At 32.7% G+C, this 18,856-nt stretch overlaps 1 protein-coding gene across 1 annotated transcript in view; it reads right to left on the bottom strand.

The window, feature by feature from the left end:
• Positions 1–3,963: 3,963 nt before the first annotated feature.
• LOC124362772 (F-actin-capping protein subunit beta) overlaps positions 3,964–18,856 on the bottom strand; it is a 28,499-nt gene continuing 13,606 nt past the window's right edge. Inside the window, exons 4-6 of the mRNA XM_046817543.1 lie at positions 15,936–16,129; positions 12,358–12,615; positions 3,964–9,003 (exon numbers count right to left, since the gene is read on the bottom strand). Of these exons, the coding sequence (XP_046673499.1) occupies positions 12,376–12,615; positions 15,936–16,129 (434 nt within the window). The 3' untranslated portion in view covers positions 3,964–9,003; positions 12,358–12,375. The remainder of the gene's footprint in view (positions 9,004–12,357; positions 12,616–15,935; positions 16,130–18,856) is intronic.

Genomic DNA, 18,856 nt, shown 5'->3' with positions numbered 1-18,856 from the left:
CGAACCCTAAGGCTTTTTGGAGTTATGTGAAGAATATGACCAACAGTGCAGAAGCTTCTCTGTCTGCTATATCTTATGATGGTAAATCCTCAACGGATGGCAATACTATAGCTGATATGTTTGCAGACAATTTCTCTTCTGTTTTTGTTCAAAACGATGTCCCCCCACCTTCATTTGACTTTTATTCCGTCGATGTCTTCTCTTCATGCTCAGTCACTCTTGGCGAAGTTCATAGTGCTCTTCTCAGCCTTGATGTAAACAAAGGGCCTGGACCTGATTCCATCACTCCAGCTGCTGATAAATATTGTGCTGATCTGCTATCACCACCACTAACTACACTGTTTAATCAATCTCTTAGTACTGGCATTTTTCCCAGAGCCCTAAAGAGGAGCCATATTGTACCAATCTACAAGAAAGGGCCAAAAGAATCAGTCACAAACTATCGTCCTATTGCAATATTATCCGTCTTTGCAAAGGTATTTGAGAAACTTGTCCTCAACCTTATTCAATTCAAAATAAAATCTCACCTCAACATTCACCAGCACGGCTTCACATCTGGCAGATCTCCTGTGACAAACCTTGTCCTATTTCAGGATTACATAATTAACGCACTAACGCTCAGGCAACAAGTTGATACTATAGAGCTGGAGTTCACCAAGGCGTTTGATTGAGTGTCCCACACCATTCTGATAAGGAAGCTGGAAGCATATGGGTTCAAAGGAACCTTTCTCCGTTGGCTTGAGAGTTACCTTCAACACAGAATCCTTCAAGTGCGATACAGATCACACATCTCAAAAGAATTTGTTGCTATGTCTAGTGTACCTCAGGGGTCTCACCTAGGCCCTTCATTATTTAACCTATACATAAATGATGTCACATCTCGTCTTCGCTGCAAACATCTTCTCTTTGCAGACGATTTGAAGCTTTACATGAAGATTTGCACCGCTGCAGATGCTGTACTCCTTCAGAACGATCTCACACAAGTAGATGTATGGTCTCAAGCTAACTCAATGACTCTCAACCTTGACAAGTCCAGCTGCATCACTTTCAACCGCAATAAGTCTCCAGTCTTACACACCTACTCAATCAGAGGTCATGCACTTCATAGAAGCTTATCTGTCAAGGATCTTGGTGTGACTTTATCATCTAATCTATCTTGGGAACTTCACATCAGGAATATATGCAATAAGGCTGCTCGCAACTTGGGCTTGATACTGAGACTCACCAAGCCCTTTAACGACATTCACTCATTGAAGATTTTGTACTATGCACATGTCAGACCCCATCTCGAGTACTGCAGCGTCGTTTGGTCACCGCACCAGCACTACCTTGTGGATGATATTGAGAAGATACAGAGACGTTTCTTGCGACTTGTTGGGGTTCGTCTTGGTTATAGATACACAGAGGTCCCCATACAAGATATTGCTACTTTCCTGAACATACCATTACTCAGTTCTAGACGCTGTATTCAGGATGTGATGTTTCTCTACCGTTTGATCAACGCTGAGTTGGACTGCCCTGACCTTCTAGAAAAATCAACTTCAAGGCATCGTTTGGAACCAGAGCCATGAATTCTTTCACCAAGGTCACAGCTTCCTCCTCTTATGCAGCAAATGGCCCAATGCTGAGGATTCAGCGGCTAGGGAACAACATTCCATCCACCCTCGACATCTTTATCGCATCCAAATCTGCAATCAAAAGCCGGCTTGCATCCCTGTAGCTGTTATTATTATTGGCTTGTCTACACCTACCCTGCCTGTGTTGTGTCTCAGTCTTTTATTTTATTATTGTTTGTCAAAACTGTTACCTATGTCATAGTTCATTTCTTGTTTTCCATCGTTCTTGTTAAGCATCTTTCTTTGTTATTATTATAATATTTATCTATTTATTGTTACACATTACTTGTTATCTATTTATACTTTCTTGTTATGCATCTTACAATTCATATCTATTTGTTTCATTATGCATCTTTTATTTGTTTACTGGTTGCATATTCTATTGTTTTTTTTTTTTTTGTGTGTACTAATTAGTTTCTTTGGTCAATTGTTATGCATCTAGATAAAATTGAAACTTACTTGTTGAAATGGTTATGCCGTTGAAATAATAATAATAATAAAAAAAATCATATTGAAAAACTAGAAAGTAAGCAGAGTTCTGTGCGTTTTGCCTTAACAATTTTGTAAAATATTGTCAGTTTTCAAGTGGTGATGACTGTATTATTGTTACTTCTTTCCTCACATGAAATATGGCATATTAGCATGGGGTTCTTCCTCCAAAGCAATTTATATTTTTAAATAGCAAAAAGAGCTATTAGAATTATAACAAAATTACATTTTAGATCATCCTGTAGGTCTACATTTAGACAGCTACATTTATTAAGCTATAATATATTTAATTATATATCCTCAGTGAATATTAATATGGTGGATATAATTATATCCTCTGTATCATATGAAAATAAATTTCCAGCTGATTCTAAAAATGTAATGTTTACTTTTAATTCTTAGCTTATATACACTTTTTGAAAACAACAATCTTAGTCGAAATATTAAAGGATTTATGTGAAGTCTTTTACTTTTATTGTTTATATATATATTCCATTGTATTTATTTCATCACTTATTATTTTTATGTTTTGTAAATTATTTTATTTTAGGATAACAATAGCTACATCTAGCTTTATTCAATTTGAATATGAATAAAATTATAACCTGTACCTGTACAGTTAGAATTCAATGTTCCATGTGTTAGTATACGTGTATAAATACTGGGTCACAGTTTTTTGTAATTAATAATGATTATTTCTCGATGAATTATTAATATGTTTATGCATTTTTTTAGGATAAGGATAATTTTAAAATTATATTGACATGTCTCCTATTCATTGTAGATTTTATACTACAATAATCAGTTAATGTTATGTGACAATAAATGTCTGATTCTGGTTGATAGCATCTCTAAAAATATGTTTGTTGACAATTATTGTTTTTACAATGCTAGATCTATGAGAAAAAACTACTGTCAGTTCATTGGGTTTAAATCGACTACAGTTGAGGATCTTACAAAACCAACTTATAAATTAAAGAACTCAAAATCCTGTGGCTGTGATGAAAGTATTTGCTCAAGAAATGTGCTCTCTTTGTCTCTCATTATAATTCTAAAATTTGAGATATGTTCCCGGAAGTCTCACACTATTTTCAGCCAATCTTAAGCAAGGCCAAGCTAGAGATATTTAAAATTAGAGACCAATGTTTTAGACTATTACCTTTGCAAGGTATTTGAAATTAAAGCTCTTCCCTGGATTAATAATTTTCTTTCTCACAAACTTTCAACAAGCTGTACGTATTTGTGCTATTAAGTCCAATTTAACTTTACAGAATTATTATACCATAATTTGGGGTTGTAGGGTTAGTGATGTATTTGTGTTATGTATTATAACCTACCCAAGACAGGTTGTGATAACCAATTAAACATTATATATTATATTTAACCATATATACTATTAACGAGCAATAAATAATGAGTACCTTTACACTGTCATTTCTCCTTATTTCATTTAGGCTTTTTAAATTGATGATGGAAGTTTCATGTGTCAAAATCAACTTGTCATAGTAACTCAACTCAATTCTGGATATTAAAAATTATAACAAATCCCCAAGTTTTATTTAGTAATAAATTTTTATAGATTGAAATATCAAACATCAGTTTTCACAATTGAAATCAAAATATAAACATTTTAAAATGATATGTCGTACCTCCCTACTTTGTATTTGAAATATTATACTTAAATCCAAAATTTAAAATTGGCCAAACCAAAAGTAACTTTTATTTTATGGATAAATACATTAATGGCAGATAATAAACCAATTTTAAGATCGTCCGTGTATTGTATATTACATTTTACGGACACACTGTATGATGGATAGAGACCATCTAGAATTATTAGATTAGTAAAACACGCACAAAAAAATCAATAACTTTATTTATACTAATATTACAGAGTTAATAAAGTCAAGCTTCTTAATGTACACATTTTCCATTGACATTCATACATTTTACTGTTATTCAAAATTTATACATAAATCAATGAAAATGATCATACAGTATTTATTAATAAACAACAGTTTTATAACAAATAATTAGTATCCAACAAACAAAACATACAATGTAAGAGTAGATATGAGTGACATAAAAAACACATCAAGGTTATGTTAATGAAGCTTTCTAGTTAAAAATTATTGAAGCTGTGAATATTTAACAGAACAAACCCCCCCCCCCCTTACCCTTTGTGTGTAAGGGTATATGCCTTACTGATTCGACTTCTCTAAACATAACAATTTAATAAATAATTATTTACCTACTTACATTTTTGCCTAATTTGATTTATGTTATATGAATTTTGACAAGTTTTACACATCTGTGTTCTGTCCTTGCTCATAAAAAGCCGTAACATTACTGGTGAGTCTTACAATATATACATATACACATATTGTGATGTTTTTTTTAAATACGTGTTGTAAACAAATAGGACTTATTTAATTCACATCTTTTTACAATTTGAAATTCAGAACTATGTACTGCAAAACAAATGTTCATTTTAAAAGCCCTTTCTAGATATCAGAATGAAAAGGATATTTTTATCCTCTTTATTCTTATCAGTTTTAGAACTCTTACTCTGATCAATAATCAGTGTCTTAAGAGTGATAATCTTTACAGGGGCTATTGAGGTTAGACATTAGTAACCTGCCTTGGCAGAGAATCCTACTGTGTTTATGAGGGGTGATGTCATTAACACAATCTGCATAACTTCTTCAATCTTGAGTGGCTATTCACTCAATGACATAACCCAATAAATATTGATGACACTTAAATTTGTACTTAACATAAACTTTATGACTAAGCACAAACATGAAATGGAAATTCTCTTTTTACATTGCATTTTATATGGTACAATATGAAAATGTAACATGGGTTAAGTAAATTTTACTAGGACATTTCCACAAGGTATATGCCAATATATTTTGGTGTTGTGTGAATAATAATTATGCATTATGCAAGAATAATGTTCATTTATCTCAATCTGTCATCAACACTTGTACTGAGTGATTATGTGGTCTTTGGACTGTAATGTGACATCATCAGTAAAATGTTAAACAGGTGGAGGATACATAAGAAAGCTACTCATATTTCAATAGAAGTTTTGGAAATCCTTTTATCTAATGAACTGCATATCGCTGCAAAATATTAAAGAGAGATTTTCAACTTAGAGACAAAAACAACTGTGGATATTATTGCCTGAACGTTTTTTCAACAACCAAGAGTTTCTTCCTTGTATTGAGTATCCAAATAAGTTGTATTACAAATTCTATGCACTTAAGGACTTTTAATGTTAAACAACAAAAATTCAAGATAACTTAAATTTTTAAGTGCAATGTTTATTAAACATAAAATGAATATTGTAGATGCAGCTTACTGTTACTTATATGACTAAAAAGTTTGCTTGGAAAGTGTCTGACCTCTTTGCTGGCCGAATGTTACGCAACTGGCCGCCTCAGATCGGAGGGTGGATCCAACTCTGCACTGTAGGTGGTTATTAAGTGTTGGCTAAGAAGATTAAAACTAACAAACTGGTGCACAAAAATAATCATCTATAAAAAAATTATACAATAATTTTATTTGTTACATAGCTGAAAATTAAAAAAAGCTTGTCCTTCCAAGTTAATAGTTGTAGTTTAAAATATAAAGAAACAGCTTTATTATTGTTTACACTACATTTTATATGATTTTGATAAATATATAATTCACTATTTTTTCAAGAAACATAGTTGTTTCTCTAACTATGACCTCATTTATTTCAAAGAAAATGTCCTTCCTCAAGGATGGGTAAGTAAGTGGGGAAAGTCTTTTAGAATCTATAATGATTTTAAACAGATTTCAATTTTTTGCTTTCAGGTTCCATTAGAATATTACAATTAACTGTAAATAACTTGCCTTACTATTTGAATTGTTTAAATAATGTTCAGACCTTTCAATGTAATTGAAACCAATACTTTCTTATCAATTTTTTCAAGATTAATAAGAAATTGCTGGGGAAGTCTGTCATTTCATCTTATAGGGTAAATCATACAATGAGTTCACATTAATGGAAATAAATGATAAGACAATACAATTCAAACAATATATGTATATTAAAATTAACATGGCTTCTTACATTTCCTTTGTAAGCATTTCAAAATTTCCCCAAAACTTGGTAAATATCTAAATAAATTAAATAATGAATGTCTAAAGCTCGTTAAACAATTGAGATAGCTGAAGATTAAAATTATATTTTTCAAACAATAATGAGCCATGTTAAAATACAATCTGAACCATATAAAGGGTTTAATTAATATTTACGTAAAGAACTACTTTTCATTAGGGAAACTATTTTAAGATGGATTAAACATATAATAATTTAATGCCATTGCCTTTGTTAGATATTTACATTGTTATCACTTGAAATATGTATAATTAAATAATAATGAAACAATATTAAATACAAAATCATACCAACAAATACGTCTTCAAAGACATTGCTTTAAACATATTAATGAACCGAACAATATTTATTTAATAGTACAAATGCAATAAATGAAAACTGCGTAATTATAATAGCACACAGTCAAAGGCAAAAAGCTGAAGCAAAGCTATTACCATCAAACACAACAAGATAAGAAAATAATATTGTATCATTTTTATAAAATATATTCATATATATATAATATGCTAAAATTTACATTATAATATTACAATATAGATTGAAATAGTTGATAAATTCTATGTTTTACAGAAACAGTACAATACCCAAGAGCAAACTATGTCAGTAGCTTTTTCTCCAGGAATAAGATAATCAAATCTGAGTGAGAAATTTGGAAAATTACTTTTTAACTGTGTTATAATACACTTAGATAAAACATACTACCATGTTAACATGGAGGTGTAATTATATGCACACTTACACAATTACACCTCTATATTATGGACAGCGAGTAGTTTTTGAAAAATGTACCAAAGGACCAACTAAGACCATTTGATGATCAAAGTTTCTCAAGACTATTAAATTCAAAATTAAACTAATGAGAGTTCCAGCAAAAAAAGATATACACACACAAATTATTTCAAATTACACATTATACACGCCTCCTTCAATACAATAGTTGTAACATTTCAATCAATTTAAAAAAATAAAGTGTGATTGTGGAAGACAGTAAAATTGTTCACATTAAACAACTCAGTCTAGCCTGTACTGAGAACGAGCACCTCATACTGGCATCTCCTCAGTCAACATGTTAAACTGTATGTGACGGCAACTCCACAACAAGAAACCACCCATGTGGTGCTGTGGTGGAGTGACCAAGTGGATATAAAATAGCTCAGAGGTTTTCAAACAATTTATTGATAATATTTTGGTAGTCATTAATAACCGATTTCTAAAAAAGATTAATAACAGAGTGCAGCGCTTGCTAACCTCATCAACTAGTCTCTTTCGCCTGAGCAGGATTTAGCAGAAACATTGCTTATTGGTGTAAATCAATAGAGTATATAACAACGTTAACTTCTATATTACTTTTTGAATTTATTAATAAAAATTAATTAAATACATGTACTTTTGTCGAGTTAAATTTGAATATAGAACAATATTTTTATATGTGTATATATTTTTTTACTCTGAAATTTTACATCTCCATTTATTTTTTCAGGAATCCAGGCCCTGGTTTTGCAGCGGTATCCTAAACAAAGATAAAACTAGGCACCCACTTTCACTCCTACATGCCTTGCCATGGCTTTTCCCCAAAGTCTTGATATTGACCAATTAGTTCTCGTTGTACTTTCAATTAAGTTAACATATTTTGATTCATCCATTGTAGGGGAGAACACAATAAAAGAATATGGCTTCATTGAGTAGACCTTGACTCACAGAAGTGATTAAAAACCAACTTAAAAAATAATTAGACTACTGTTAAAAAACTGTACATTTCTCACTTTACTATGTTACAACCCATTTACTATACTCAATGTAATGTACACTCGATTATTATGTATTGGGGTTGAATTTTATGTATGACCCAACATCTGTTCTAACCCATGTAGCCATGTAAACGTGTCCGGGTCGTCCTTGTGTAGTGAAAGGATGGAGTTGGGCAGGGAAACTAGATTCCAGCAGCCCACCAATATGACCAACACCAGATTTCCCATGGTATAGAATCCAATTAAAACTTTTGGATTCACTTGTTTATTTACTTTAGAAGCCAAATTAGACTTAAATTTTCCCCACCAAGTATGAGAGCCAAAGAGTTAATTAAACAAGACTTCCTAAGAAAAGAAACAACAATATTCTATGGGGGGCAAGGCTACACATAACAAACAATTGCACACATCATTGATTTAAAATCGTACTTTGTTATTTAAATCTCTCAAATTGGTAATACAGGTAGAAAAACTGATTTTAACACATTCATATTGTATAGTAAAATATATAGATAGTAAGGCATAACACACTACAAGTCAATTTTGAGTTCACCAGAGTCCCATATTGGTCAATATTAAGTTTGCAAATATTTATAAACCAGGGCCTGTCAGAAGCTCAACACAGTTGTATGTTCTGACATGGTTCATCTCAACAGCAATAGTAATTGTTATAATTGTTCAAACCCTAATAAACAATCTTGAATACTGAGCACCTAGGGTTGTTAATAGTTCTTATAATCTAGTTAAATTACACAATATACTTTTTTTTCTTGTAGGAGGACAGAATACATTTTTAACACAAATGATAAGAATAAATAAAAAATACAATAACATATTTAACTTGGCTTAGAGCTCTCATTACTTCTTCATTGAATGCAGATAATTATATAGTCCAGAACATGTGCGAATAACATTGTTGTGCTGAGTTCATGAAGAGACAAGATTGCACATATCCTCGGAATGGAGAGTCTCTCATTCCAATTCTGCTTCTTCAGTCCTAAAAGAAATTCTACATTAACAAAACAAGTACAGTCTTGACAAGTATGTAACATGAGAAGTACCTACAAAAAAGTCTCCAAAATATCACTTTAGCGGGTGGATTTTGTCTAAGCACTGCTTTTGCTGTAAAAGTGTTGTAAAAAATAAATTTTCTAGCTCCTTATTTATTTTGATAATGAATTTTCAAAATGTGTTATCTGTTCTGCATAATCAATGTGCAATTCTTTCAAGACAATTATTTGTAGAAATGAATGAAACATTAGGGTACGGATCAATGTAGTTTGTTAATGCATTCAAATGAGTGAATAACTAGAAGCAGTACTATTAGCATTGTCATCACAAAATCTTCCATTTTCACTAAACGATCCTTGAAACTACTCTATACAACTTACTAATATATTATTAATCACAGTGGGATCCACAGTAGTATCGACTTATCTGAAAGACATACACTGGCTAAATTACACATTTTTAAACCAGTGCTGAGTAGCCTAGTAGTTACCCAAAATTAATAACATCCCTCCTCATCTAGGGATTCAATTTTTTCTGTTAACCCCATTCACGGGAAACATGATTTTAGGAGTTTAACCCTTTGCACTCGAAAGACCAGCAGCACTGGCCACACCAAGGTTGCAGACAGCTCGCTCTAGTTTTGCCGTAGTTTGTCCTTGCAACTCGTATGGCCAGTACAGATGGCCGCGCTACTTTCATTGACAGCTTCAGTGGCCGTATTTGTTGTTTGCCTCCCCAGATCAGAATTATTTTTCAATATCCTCTGCGTTATTTGCATAGTAATTTAAAATGTTTAAAGAAGAAATGAAAACTAATTTAAAATTTACTTTTAATGAATCATTCTAATACAAAGATAAATATACATTTGAGAAATTTAACTCATATGTATATTGTTATAAAGTTATGCAAATAAAATATTATAAAGTAGCCATTTACAACTATGTAATACTCAAACATGAACTATTTCAAATTTTCCTGTCTTTATATTTTTTTACAGAATAAAACTTATAAAAATACATACTTAAGTGTGGTCAAGAATAGTTAGCACACGTCTTCTAGAAAAATGTTCTAGCTTTGTATCCCTTCTATCACTTCACTGTATAGACCCACTACGCGTCATTAATCTTATTTGCACAGTTAATGTTTAGAAAAGAATTATAGGCAAATTTAAAATTTACTGTTTTACCTAAAAATTACTTTAAAAACAGCTGCACGATAGGTTTCAGTACTCATCATTCATTATAAAACAAAGAGAATATTAGAAAATAACTGCTATGTTTAGTGGCCAATGGTGCTGACCTTACGGGCTATGGATGTATTATACCTTGACCAGTACAGCTGGACATACGAGCTGAGATAACATTATGGCAAAAATTGATATGCGCTTCTGACAAAATGGCGACAGCCAGTAGAGCTAGCCATGAAAATCTCCAAGGACAAATTATAAATACTGCTTTCGAGTGCATATATTAAAGGGTTAAGATATTTCGTCCTGATTTATTACCCATGTTACATTGGCCAATATATATGTTGACCAAGAATTGCATCAGTAAGAGCATATTAAAGACTGGAGAGCTGTTCCTGGACAGCCCTTGCAGGTGATCTGGAGGGAGATTATGTATATATATTATCGAGTTACTTGCTGTCCTCTATTATAGTTTACTAGTGATGATGGAATTCCTTATTAACACATTCACTGCAGGTGACGAGCATGCTCGTCATGCGAAAATGGCACGGGCAGTGGAAATGGCAACTGCTTTCATATTGCCTCAGTGTGAGCTGAGCAGTTGCCCGGGAAGGCTGTAACACTCATAGCGAGGTGTGCCTGTTTCGGTGAGTTAGTTGGTGCAATTCGTCGCCGGTTCGCCATTTTCGTTTGTTGTGTATGCTTTACGATATTGTGTGAGTGGATTATAGTGTCTGTTGACTGTGTAAGTGTATGTACTCATAATGGAGGAAGACGATAATGTTATTGACGATAATTTTTCATCTGATGAAGACGATGAGTCGCAATGAAATGCACTTTCTCCAGGTTGTTGTAGTAAATTCTTTTTACCTGTACAACATGTATAACTCAGATAGACTGTCCTTGTATGACTTCCGAGTTTGTGTTCTTGAAGACCTGCTCCCTCCAAAGGAAGCCCCACTGCTCATCACACTGACACGCAACAGCATGCATCGTCTCTCCAAACTAACGAAGCGCAAAGGAAACGGCAAGTCAGTTACCCGGAGGTGCCACGTTTGCTACCAAGAAGGCAAGCGTAAGGAAACAGTGTACTATTGCAGTGTGCCATGACAAACCAGGTCTGTGTGAACTCAGTTGCTTTGATAAGTATCACGAGGACAAATAAGTAATCTTTGGTGGGGATGTATATAGTTTTTTTCTAATTTTTACTCGGGGAGGGAGGAGTGTTAACTGTTTTTGATGTACTATCTACGTGTCATTCATGTACTATATACGTGTAATTCACAAGTGTTTGTGTCGAAACCTAGTGCGCTGCAAGCACATACAACACGGGGACCGGCACCTGGTGCGGATGATGAGCAGACTCGGCACGGACATGACGTCACCCGTTCCGGCCAACGAAGCTTCCGGGATATCTTGGACCCTTGAACCCTTTCGGCTATCCTGACTCCGTTTTGGGTAAGTAAAAAACAAAAAAATTCCTGCATTTTCTGTCTCCAGTAATTTTGTCATCCGCAGTGAATGTGTTAACTCTCTCCCACTCCATAACCACAACTGGTTGAATACATTTTATGTTGTAAAATTATAACAAGGAATTTCGAGGCACTTTAGGCTTTTAGGTTTTCTTAGTGGCGTCTCAAAGTGTGCAACTGGAAAGGACAGTAAATGAATAGTCAGAATTGTATGCGACAAATCACCATTGGGTCGCAGGAGTGTAGGAAGCCCTTGAAAATAATAAAGTAACAATTTATAAGTGCAATAGGTGGAGTGATGAAAAGGAATAGGTTGATGCACCTAAATTGAAGAAAGAAGAAGAAGAAAAATATATCTTTAAAACAAAAACTAATAGTTAGGTGCTATTCTGTGAATAACCATAGCTCTTGTGATAATTTGAAGAAATTGGGTGGGGCAATGAGCACCACAACTCATTGGAGGAGGAAATCTTATACACAAGTCTGCATCCATGGACAAGCCTGGAACCTAAAAATACAATAAAGAGGAGCTTTGTGCGAGGTTGATTGCCTCCACAAAGGGAATTTTCAATTTAGTCTTAGCTCTTTACACAATAAAGAGTGTGTTTAAAAATCTCAGCCTTTTATTCATTTAAAAATAAATTTTATTCTAGCTAGTTTAGAAGTTGACAAAACTACAGACCGTGTAGAGCAGTAGTTCTCAGTTATCCGCCTTAGCTTGGCGCTTCTGAAGCGCTGCTGCCAAGTCTTGCCGCAACGCTGCCTGTACCTTCTGATCAGACAAGGGCTGAACACTGCGTAGACCATTCACTATATCTTTTGTTTTACCAAAGTAAATTTCATTTAAAGTGTTTCTAATTTTATTCTCCATGTCTTCTACCATTTTTCCTATATTTGCAATGTGAGGAGATGCTTCTGATACGTTTGCTTCTGATTCAACCTAAAAAATGTGAAAACACGATTAGTTTGAATTTTATATTATTTTACATAAACATACAATAATTATTATATTATACAATAGTGTTGTTGAAACTTATTGTTATAGTATGTTCATTGTCTAATTGATCTGTTTATTTACAGCTCTGTTAATATAAAAGAGCATCCCATGAATCTTTCCCTCTCAAACAAATCACATTATGTCACAACTATGTGTTATGAATATTACCATGTTTTCAACCCAAAATCACTTTTAGGCAAAGTCTTGTATAATCCAAACCAAAAATAGCATGTAGAACTACAAATTTGAAAATCATCACATGAGGTGGGATGAAGTCAACATAATATTCATACACTGTGAGGAGAAATTTTTCAAACCAAACTTATTTATGCTTCATGCATAAAACTAGCAGATCGACGACTAAGTCAAGCTTCTGAGCTAGACCACTTTGGCCACCAATATTTAAAAACTTGACCATGAAATCTAAAAAGATTGTAACAATCTAAAAAGTCACAACCAATGAAATTCGAACACACACGGCAACTGAGATCTAGAGAAAAAAGAGTGGGCTGAAGGCGTCTGACCCTCCCCATCCCCACTAGGCGCCACTTTAGTGTTTCAGATATATATTGTCGTTGAATGTGCCGATATTGTGCCGATGTACCCTCACCTTGTGTGGTGTGGATAACATATTATGTGTAGTGTCTCTGTATTGTGAAGTCTATGGTTTTGTGAATCCACACTGTTGTTAACCTCACTACGTACGTGAATTGTTTTTATGTATAACCTGTTCTGTTGTCAAATTTCATTGACTTTGGTGAGTTCATCACCACATACTGGATTTTGCTTGCTTAAAAATAAGTATTGCCTCTCTATACCTTAGAAGAAGTGAATAATTTCCAATCCTCGAAACAGTGTTTTATCCTTGTACCACATAACAATGTCAAATGTCCAAAATCCTGTTACCTTTTCAAATTAACCATTGTCAATAATAAATTTTAAACAATATCTTATTTAAACATTGATCTCTAAATTCTCCTACTTTTGCACTGCACTTTTGGTATCTTAAATGATATATTTTACTTAAAAATACTGATAAAGTTTGATCTGTTGAATGACGCAAGAACTTACACCATTCTTAGACTTACTGTAACACAGTGAGAGCATACAAGTGGTTTTGGTTTTATTTATTGATGTAATTAAAAATACTGCAAGGTAGGTTGTCAACTCAGTTTTTAGGCTAGCTGAGTATACAAATTATTATTTAGTGGTGGGCAAGTGTTCAAGACCACTGCATGTGTTCAATGACACTCAGCTAAATTCAATGATTGAATATACACAATCATGTAATTTAATTTAGTCTATGTAGAAATATAGTTTCATGCACAATAAAAAACCTACAGATGAAATCTTTCTCGATATATCTTGCCACATGATACAGACACAGTTTTGTTCATTAAGTTAAGTTTCACAGCAGTCTTGAAATATAGAAGTTCGGGCGAGCTCGGGAGGGTACCACAATGCAAGAATGCACTTAAACCAAATCTTGTCACTTACTTTTTAATATTGACTTTCCACTTAATTTTTTTCATTTTACTCTATGAATAAAAAAGTGAAATGTTAAAAATCTCATATGATTGTACTCAGTTTGTTTACAAATTTATTTATTCTACTATTTTCTCATTGCCGTCATGGTTACCCATTAGACCAATGTAAAAATATTCGCCAACGCTCAGCAAAATCCCATGGAGTGGCATGCACCATGGGGGCAAGAATGTAGCCAGGAAACATTTGGGGGTGGGGTTAAGACAACTGATACTTTCCTGTAGTGGACAGAAAGTAAGGCAAGTGCAGTCAATCGCTCATTCCTCATTTTGTTTCTTAAAATGTTCTTGACCCGTTTCAAAGTTGAGAACGATTTTCAGCAGTACATGTCCGTAATACTGAATTATTTAAATAATAATAGTAGTTTGATAATAAAGTAATTGAAAATTGCAGGGGTCCTTGGACTCCCTAACTGGCTAGGTCCTTGCATAGGAGTTGTACCCTAAAAAATTCAATTTTTTCTGAAGTTTTATTCTGTACTAATTAATGAACACGAAAAAGTAAAAAAGTAATAAAAAGTTAAAAAAAAAGCATTACTGTGCATCTTGTATTTAACTTTCAAAATGGAACACAATTGCTGTCTTTATAACTGTGCAAGTTTACAACTGTGCAAGAAAAGTCTCATGCCCATAGCCAACACATTAAAACACCAATAAACAACACTGTTGTGAAGTATATTGTGCCAGTTAAAGAACAGATCAGATAGAGATCTACTACAAAAATGCCTCAGAGGTCAAAGACAAAACAGCAATGAAAGTTTGCATTTGGCACTAATGTAAAAAGACAAAAATTGCCTGTCTTTCTTAATTTTCATTGCTATGGTGATAATCTGCCAAAATCAATATTATTTCTTTTCTAAGAATGCCATGTTCACAGTGTGACGCTTTTACAGTGTGTCATGCAAAAATAATACCAAGGTCTATTTTATTAAACTATCATGTTAATATTTTAGCAATTTTATGTTTTGGTTTTTACGATTTGAACTAACTTGTACACACATATTCCTACAACATTTAGTGGGGTTGGAAAAATTACTAACATGAAAGAAATATATACTATACATACCAATAAAATCTGTCAATTAATCATCACATTTGTCAATTAATCTCAGATATGAAATAGTTAAATTGTATGGTATTTGTGTAATATTATATGAATTCCATAATTTTCCTTTAATGCTAAGATATATATATATATATATAAAATATATTTTTCTTTAAGTTCAAACCTAATTTTTATTATAAATATGCTATAAGACATAAATGCAACAAAACATAAACAGGGCATTTTAGTTAAAATTAGCATATTTATTTATAAAAATAAAAATAACTATTTATCTTACTGTTAATTTGATTTAAATTCAAATTCTTGGCACAATCAAATAAAACCGAAAAATTATATAAACTACTAATTATTGAAGCTTTTTCGTATCTAAAATTTCGTACATAAGTCTATCATCTTATCTTACCGTCAGGGTAGACAAAAGAGTGTGCGCCTGCCATTCCAACTAAAATAGAGTGCTTTTTGTGAACTAAAATACTCTTCAAGAGAAACAATGCCTAATTTTGGATATAATGGTGTTTGGGGTTTTGGTCAAAGTTTATCATTGGAATAATTCTGTCTTGGAATGTATAAAAACAGATTAACCCAGCCAAGCACTGATTGCACCATTAGCCCATGCAATCAATTAAAGAAGTCCAATCTTTCTGTAAACTGACCTGTCTTGTCAGACTCCCTCCCAGGTTCATGGTGCCGGAGCCAGTCTTGTTCGTCTGCAGCCACAACATCGCCGTAGATGTCAGCTTGTAACGTGCACTACGAGACTTTTCTTGAACTTCAACCACGTGTATTGAATCCCAGCAACCCTTAATCTTCTTAGAACCATCCCCCGCTTTCTTTATTAATATGACACCTTAAAGACAAATAAAATTATTGTTACAGAATTGTACTCTCTTTTCTATACACATCTCGAATTAAGTAAAAGTTTTATCTTATAATTCTAAATGAACATTTTATACTAGCCATGACTACTAGATGCTGCAACTGACTTATCACCAGACTATTCTATAAGACATTACAAAACTGACACCATAATGAAATACTATAATTATGGTGATTGAAAATAGAAACAATTACTACAATATCAATGCTTAATACATGCATTGGTATAGATTAATTTTGTCTGCTAATTTTTTTAAAGATGGGTTTAGAATCACTTTTCACTGAATAAGCCCAATATGATTAGGAAGTAATTTATATATGCTGTCTGCTTCCAAAACACATAAAACATTCCTAAAACAATTAAATTGTTTAAAAAAGTTAGACTCGCTGTGGAGAGCCATTTGCAGTCAACAATGTTAAACTGAAACTGATACTAAAACACATGAGCTTATACAAGTGAGTGGTTGGTTATAGCTTAACCAATCAACAATTGACATGAAAGACGGTGATCAATATGGCTTCTTTCATAAACTACCAATGTTTTAAATACTTTCTCGCTATTTTCTGCGTCAAAGTTATTGTTTTCTCAATTATTTCTATAACTATGTCATTATTCTATTAGTATGACATTTTTGCAAATACCTTAGTTTTATCAAATTCTGTTCAAAGTAGGTTTTGTAATGATGTTTCTCTATTGCGGATTTTTCTGTATCATGACACGACATTGCGTGTGTGTAATGTGTTCTCCTATAGGTATAAATGTTTTGTAGCCACAACTAAATTTAATTCCATAGGAGGCTCCAGATGTACACACTCTGGCCTTTATTAACCCTTTGAATGCCACAAGGCAAAAAATTTAGTACAAAAGAAATGCACTAGCAACTACTGTATATTGCAAGTCATATGCGAAAAATGCCAGGGAATAATAAGATAGTATTACCGGGCTTCAGGAAAAAGAATATATATTTTTTTTTATTTTTCATACTATTTTTATGAAACAGGTATCAAAATGTTTGTAATAAATTGTATTACAATAAAATGTTACAAAACAAACGAAACAACAGAAAATAATATTAGTTTTGGCTTGTCAAAACCAAAAAATGTATGAAGCAATTTTTATTTTTTTTTACAAATTAAAAAGAAACAATTTTACTATGGGAAGAACTTTTTAAATATTCTTTATAACATTGTTAATGTGAAAAAAATATTGGTTAACTGTTTTATATAATTACTATAGTTACATAACAATGTTTGAAATTATGTACATAATAAAAAAATCATTTTTCAGTACCGGTAACACAACACTAAAACAAAAATAATTAATGCATTATTACTTACATTTATCCTTTGGTTCTAAAGTCCAATATCTAATATATGGTCTTCATATTTTCCAAAAAAATATGTACACACACACACACACACACGCGCGCACGCACGAGCGCACACACACACACACACACACACACGTCTCTATGTACTAAAAGAAGACAGATGGTAAAGATTGGTAAATCGTATAGTGAATCTTTAGAACTGCTTTATGGAACGGCTCAGGGTGGTGTACTTGGTCCAATTATTTTTCTTATATACATAAACGACCTATTAAAACTACCTTTACATTCATCAGTCTTTGCATATGCTGATGATACTGCCTTAGTGTGCTCTGCTTTCAACAAAGAGACACTAAAACTGAGGATTAAAGAGGATCTGTGTGCGGTGTCGGAGTGGCTAATTAAAAATAAACTTTTAATCAATATTTCAAAATCAAAATGTCTTGTTTTTTTCAATCAATCCAATGATAAAGATTATTTAAGAAATTATTTTAACTTAGTTTGTCATTCACATTGCTGTATGTATGAGTGTACCTGTTCCAGTATTGAGGTTGTGGATAGTGTGAAGTATCTGGGCTTATATGTTGATAGGTATTTGAAATGGGACCACCACATCAACTTTCTATCGAAACGGCTAAGGAAAGTAAATTACTCTTTATACCATCTTAAGCAGCACCTTAAAGATAAACACATGAAGCAACTGTATTTTTCTTGGTTTGAGAGTATATTAAGATTTGGATTAATACACTACGGTGGAACATTTAAAACAATTCTAAATCCAATAATAATGACGCAAAGACACGCATTACGCATAATGTTTGGTTTACAAAGAACAAACCGAATCAGCCATATTTTTAAAGAACATAATATATTAAATTTTGACCAGCTGTATAAGTTTTGCTTGTTAATGCATGTACATAAATATTTAGATCACCATAAAATCAAAGCCGTAAATAGAACAACACGCAGTTCCAGGTTTTATCAACTTGAATTGCCTCTTTTTGGTTCGGTTTCCTCTAGATGCCAGTTCTGCTACATGGGCCCAACACTTTTTAACAAGTTCATAGCCTATTATGGCAATGAATTATTTTTTGAGAAAAAGCCTAAAGTAAAAATGAAAGCATTAACTTATGTCACTGAAAGCGTGCCAGATTGAGAGCAGAGTTGCTTAAATCGCCCCATTTATTTATTTAGTTATTCATTATCTTTTCTATCATATACTTTTGTATTTATTATTGAATAAAGCATACGTGTTCTATACTAATTCACTTTTACTGTACCTGTTATAAATTTATAGTTTTATATCGTTGTTATTATTTATTTGTTATAATATCTATAGATTTATCTCGTTGTTATTGTTTATTTGTTAT

The sequence above is a fragment of the Homalodisca vitripennis genome, chromosome 5 (assembly GCF_021130785.1).
Source record: "Homalodisca vitripennis isolate AUS2020 chromosome 5, UT_GWSS_2.1, whole genome shotgun sequence".
Classification (NCBI taxonomy): domain Eukaryota; kingdom Metazoa; phylum Arthropoda; class Insecta; order Hemiptera; family Cicadellidae; genus Homalodisca; species Homalodisca vitripennis.
The sequence above is the reverse complement of the archived record's forward strand: the minus strand, read 5'-3'. Positions and strand labels throughout refer to the sequence as shown.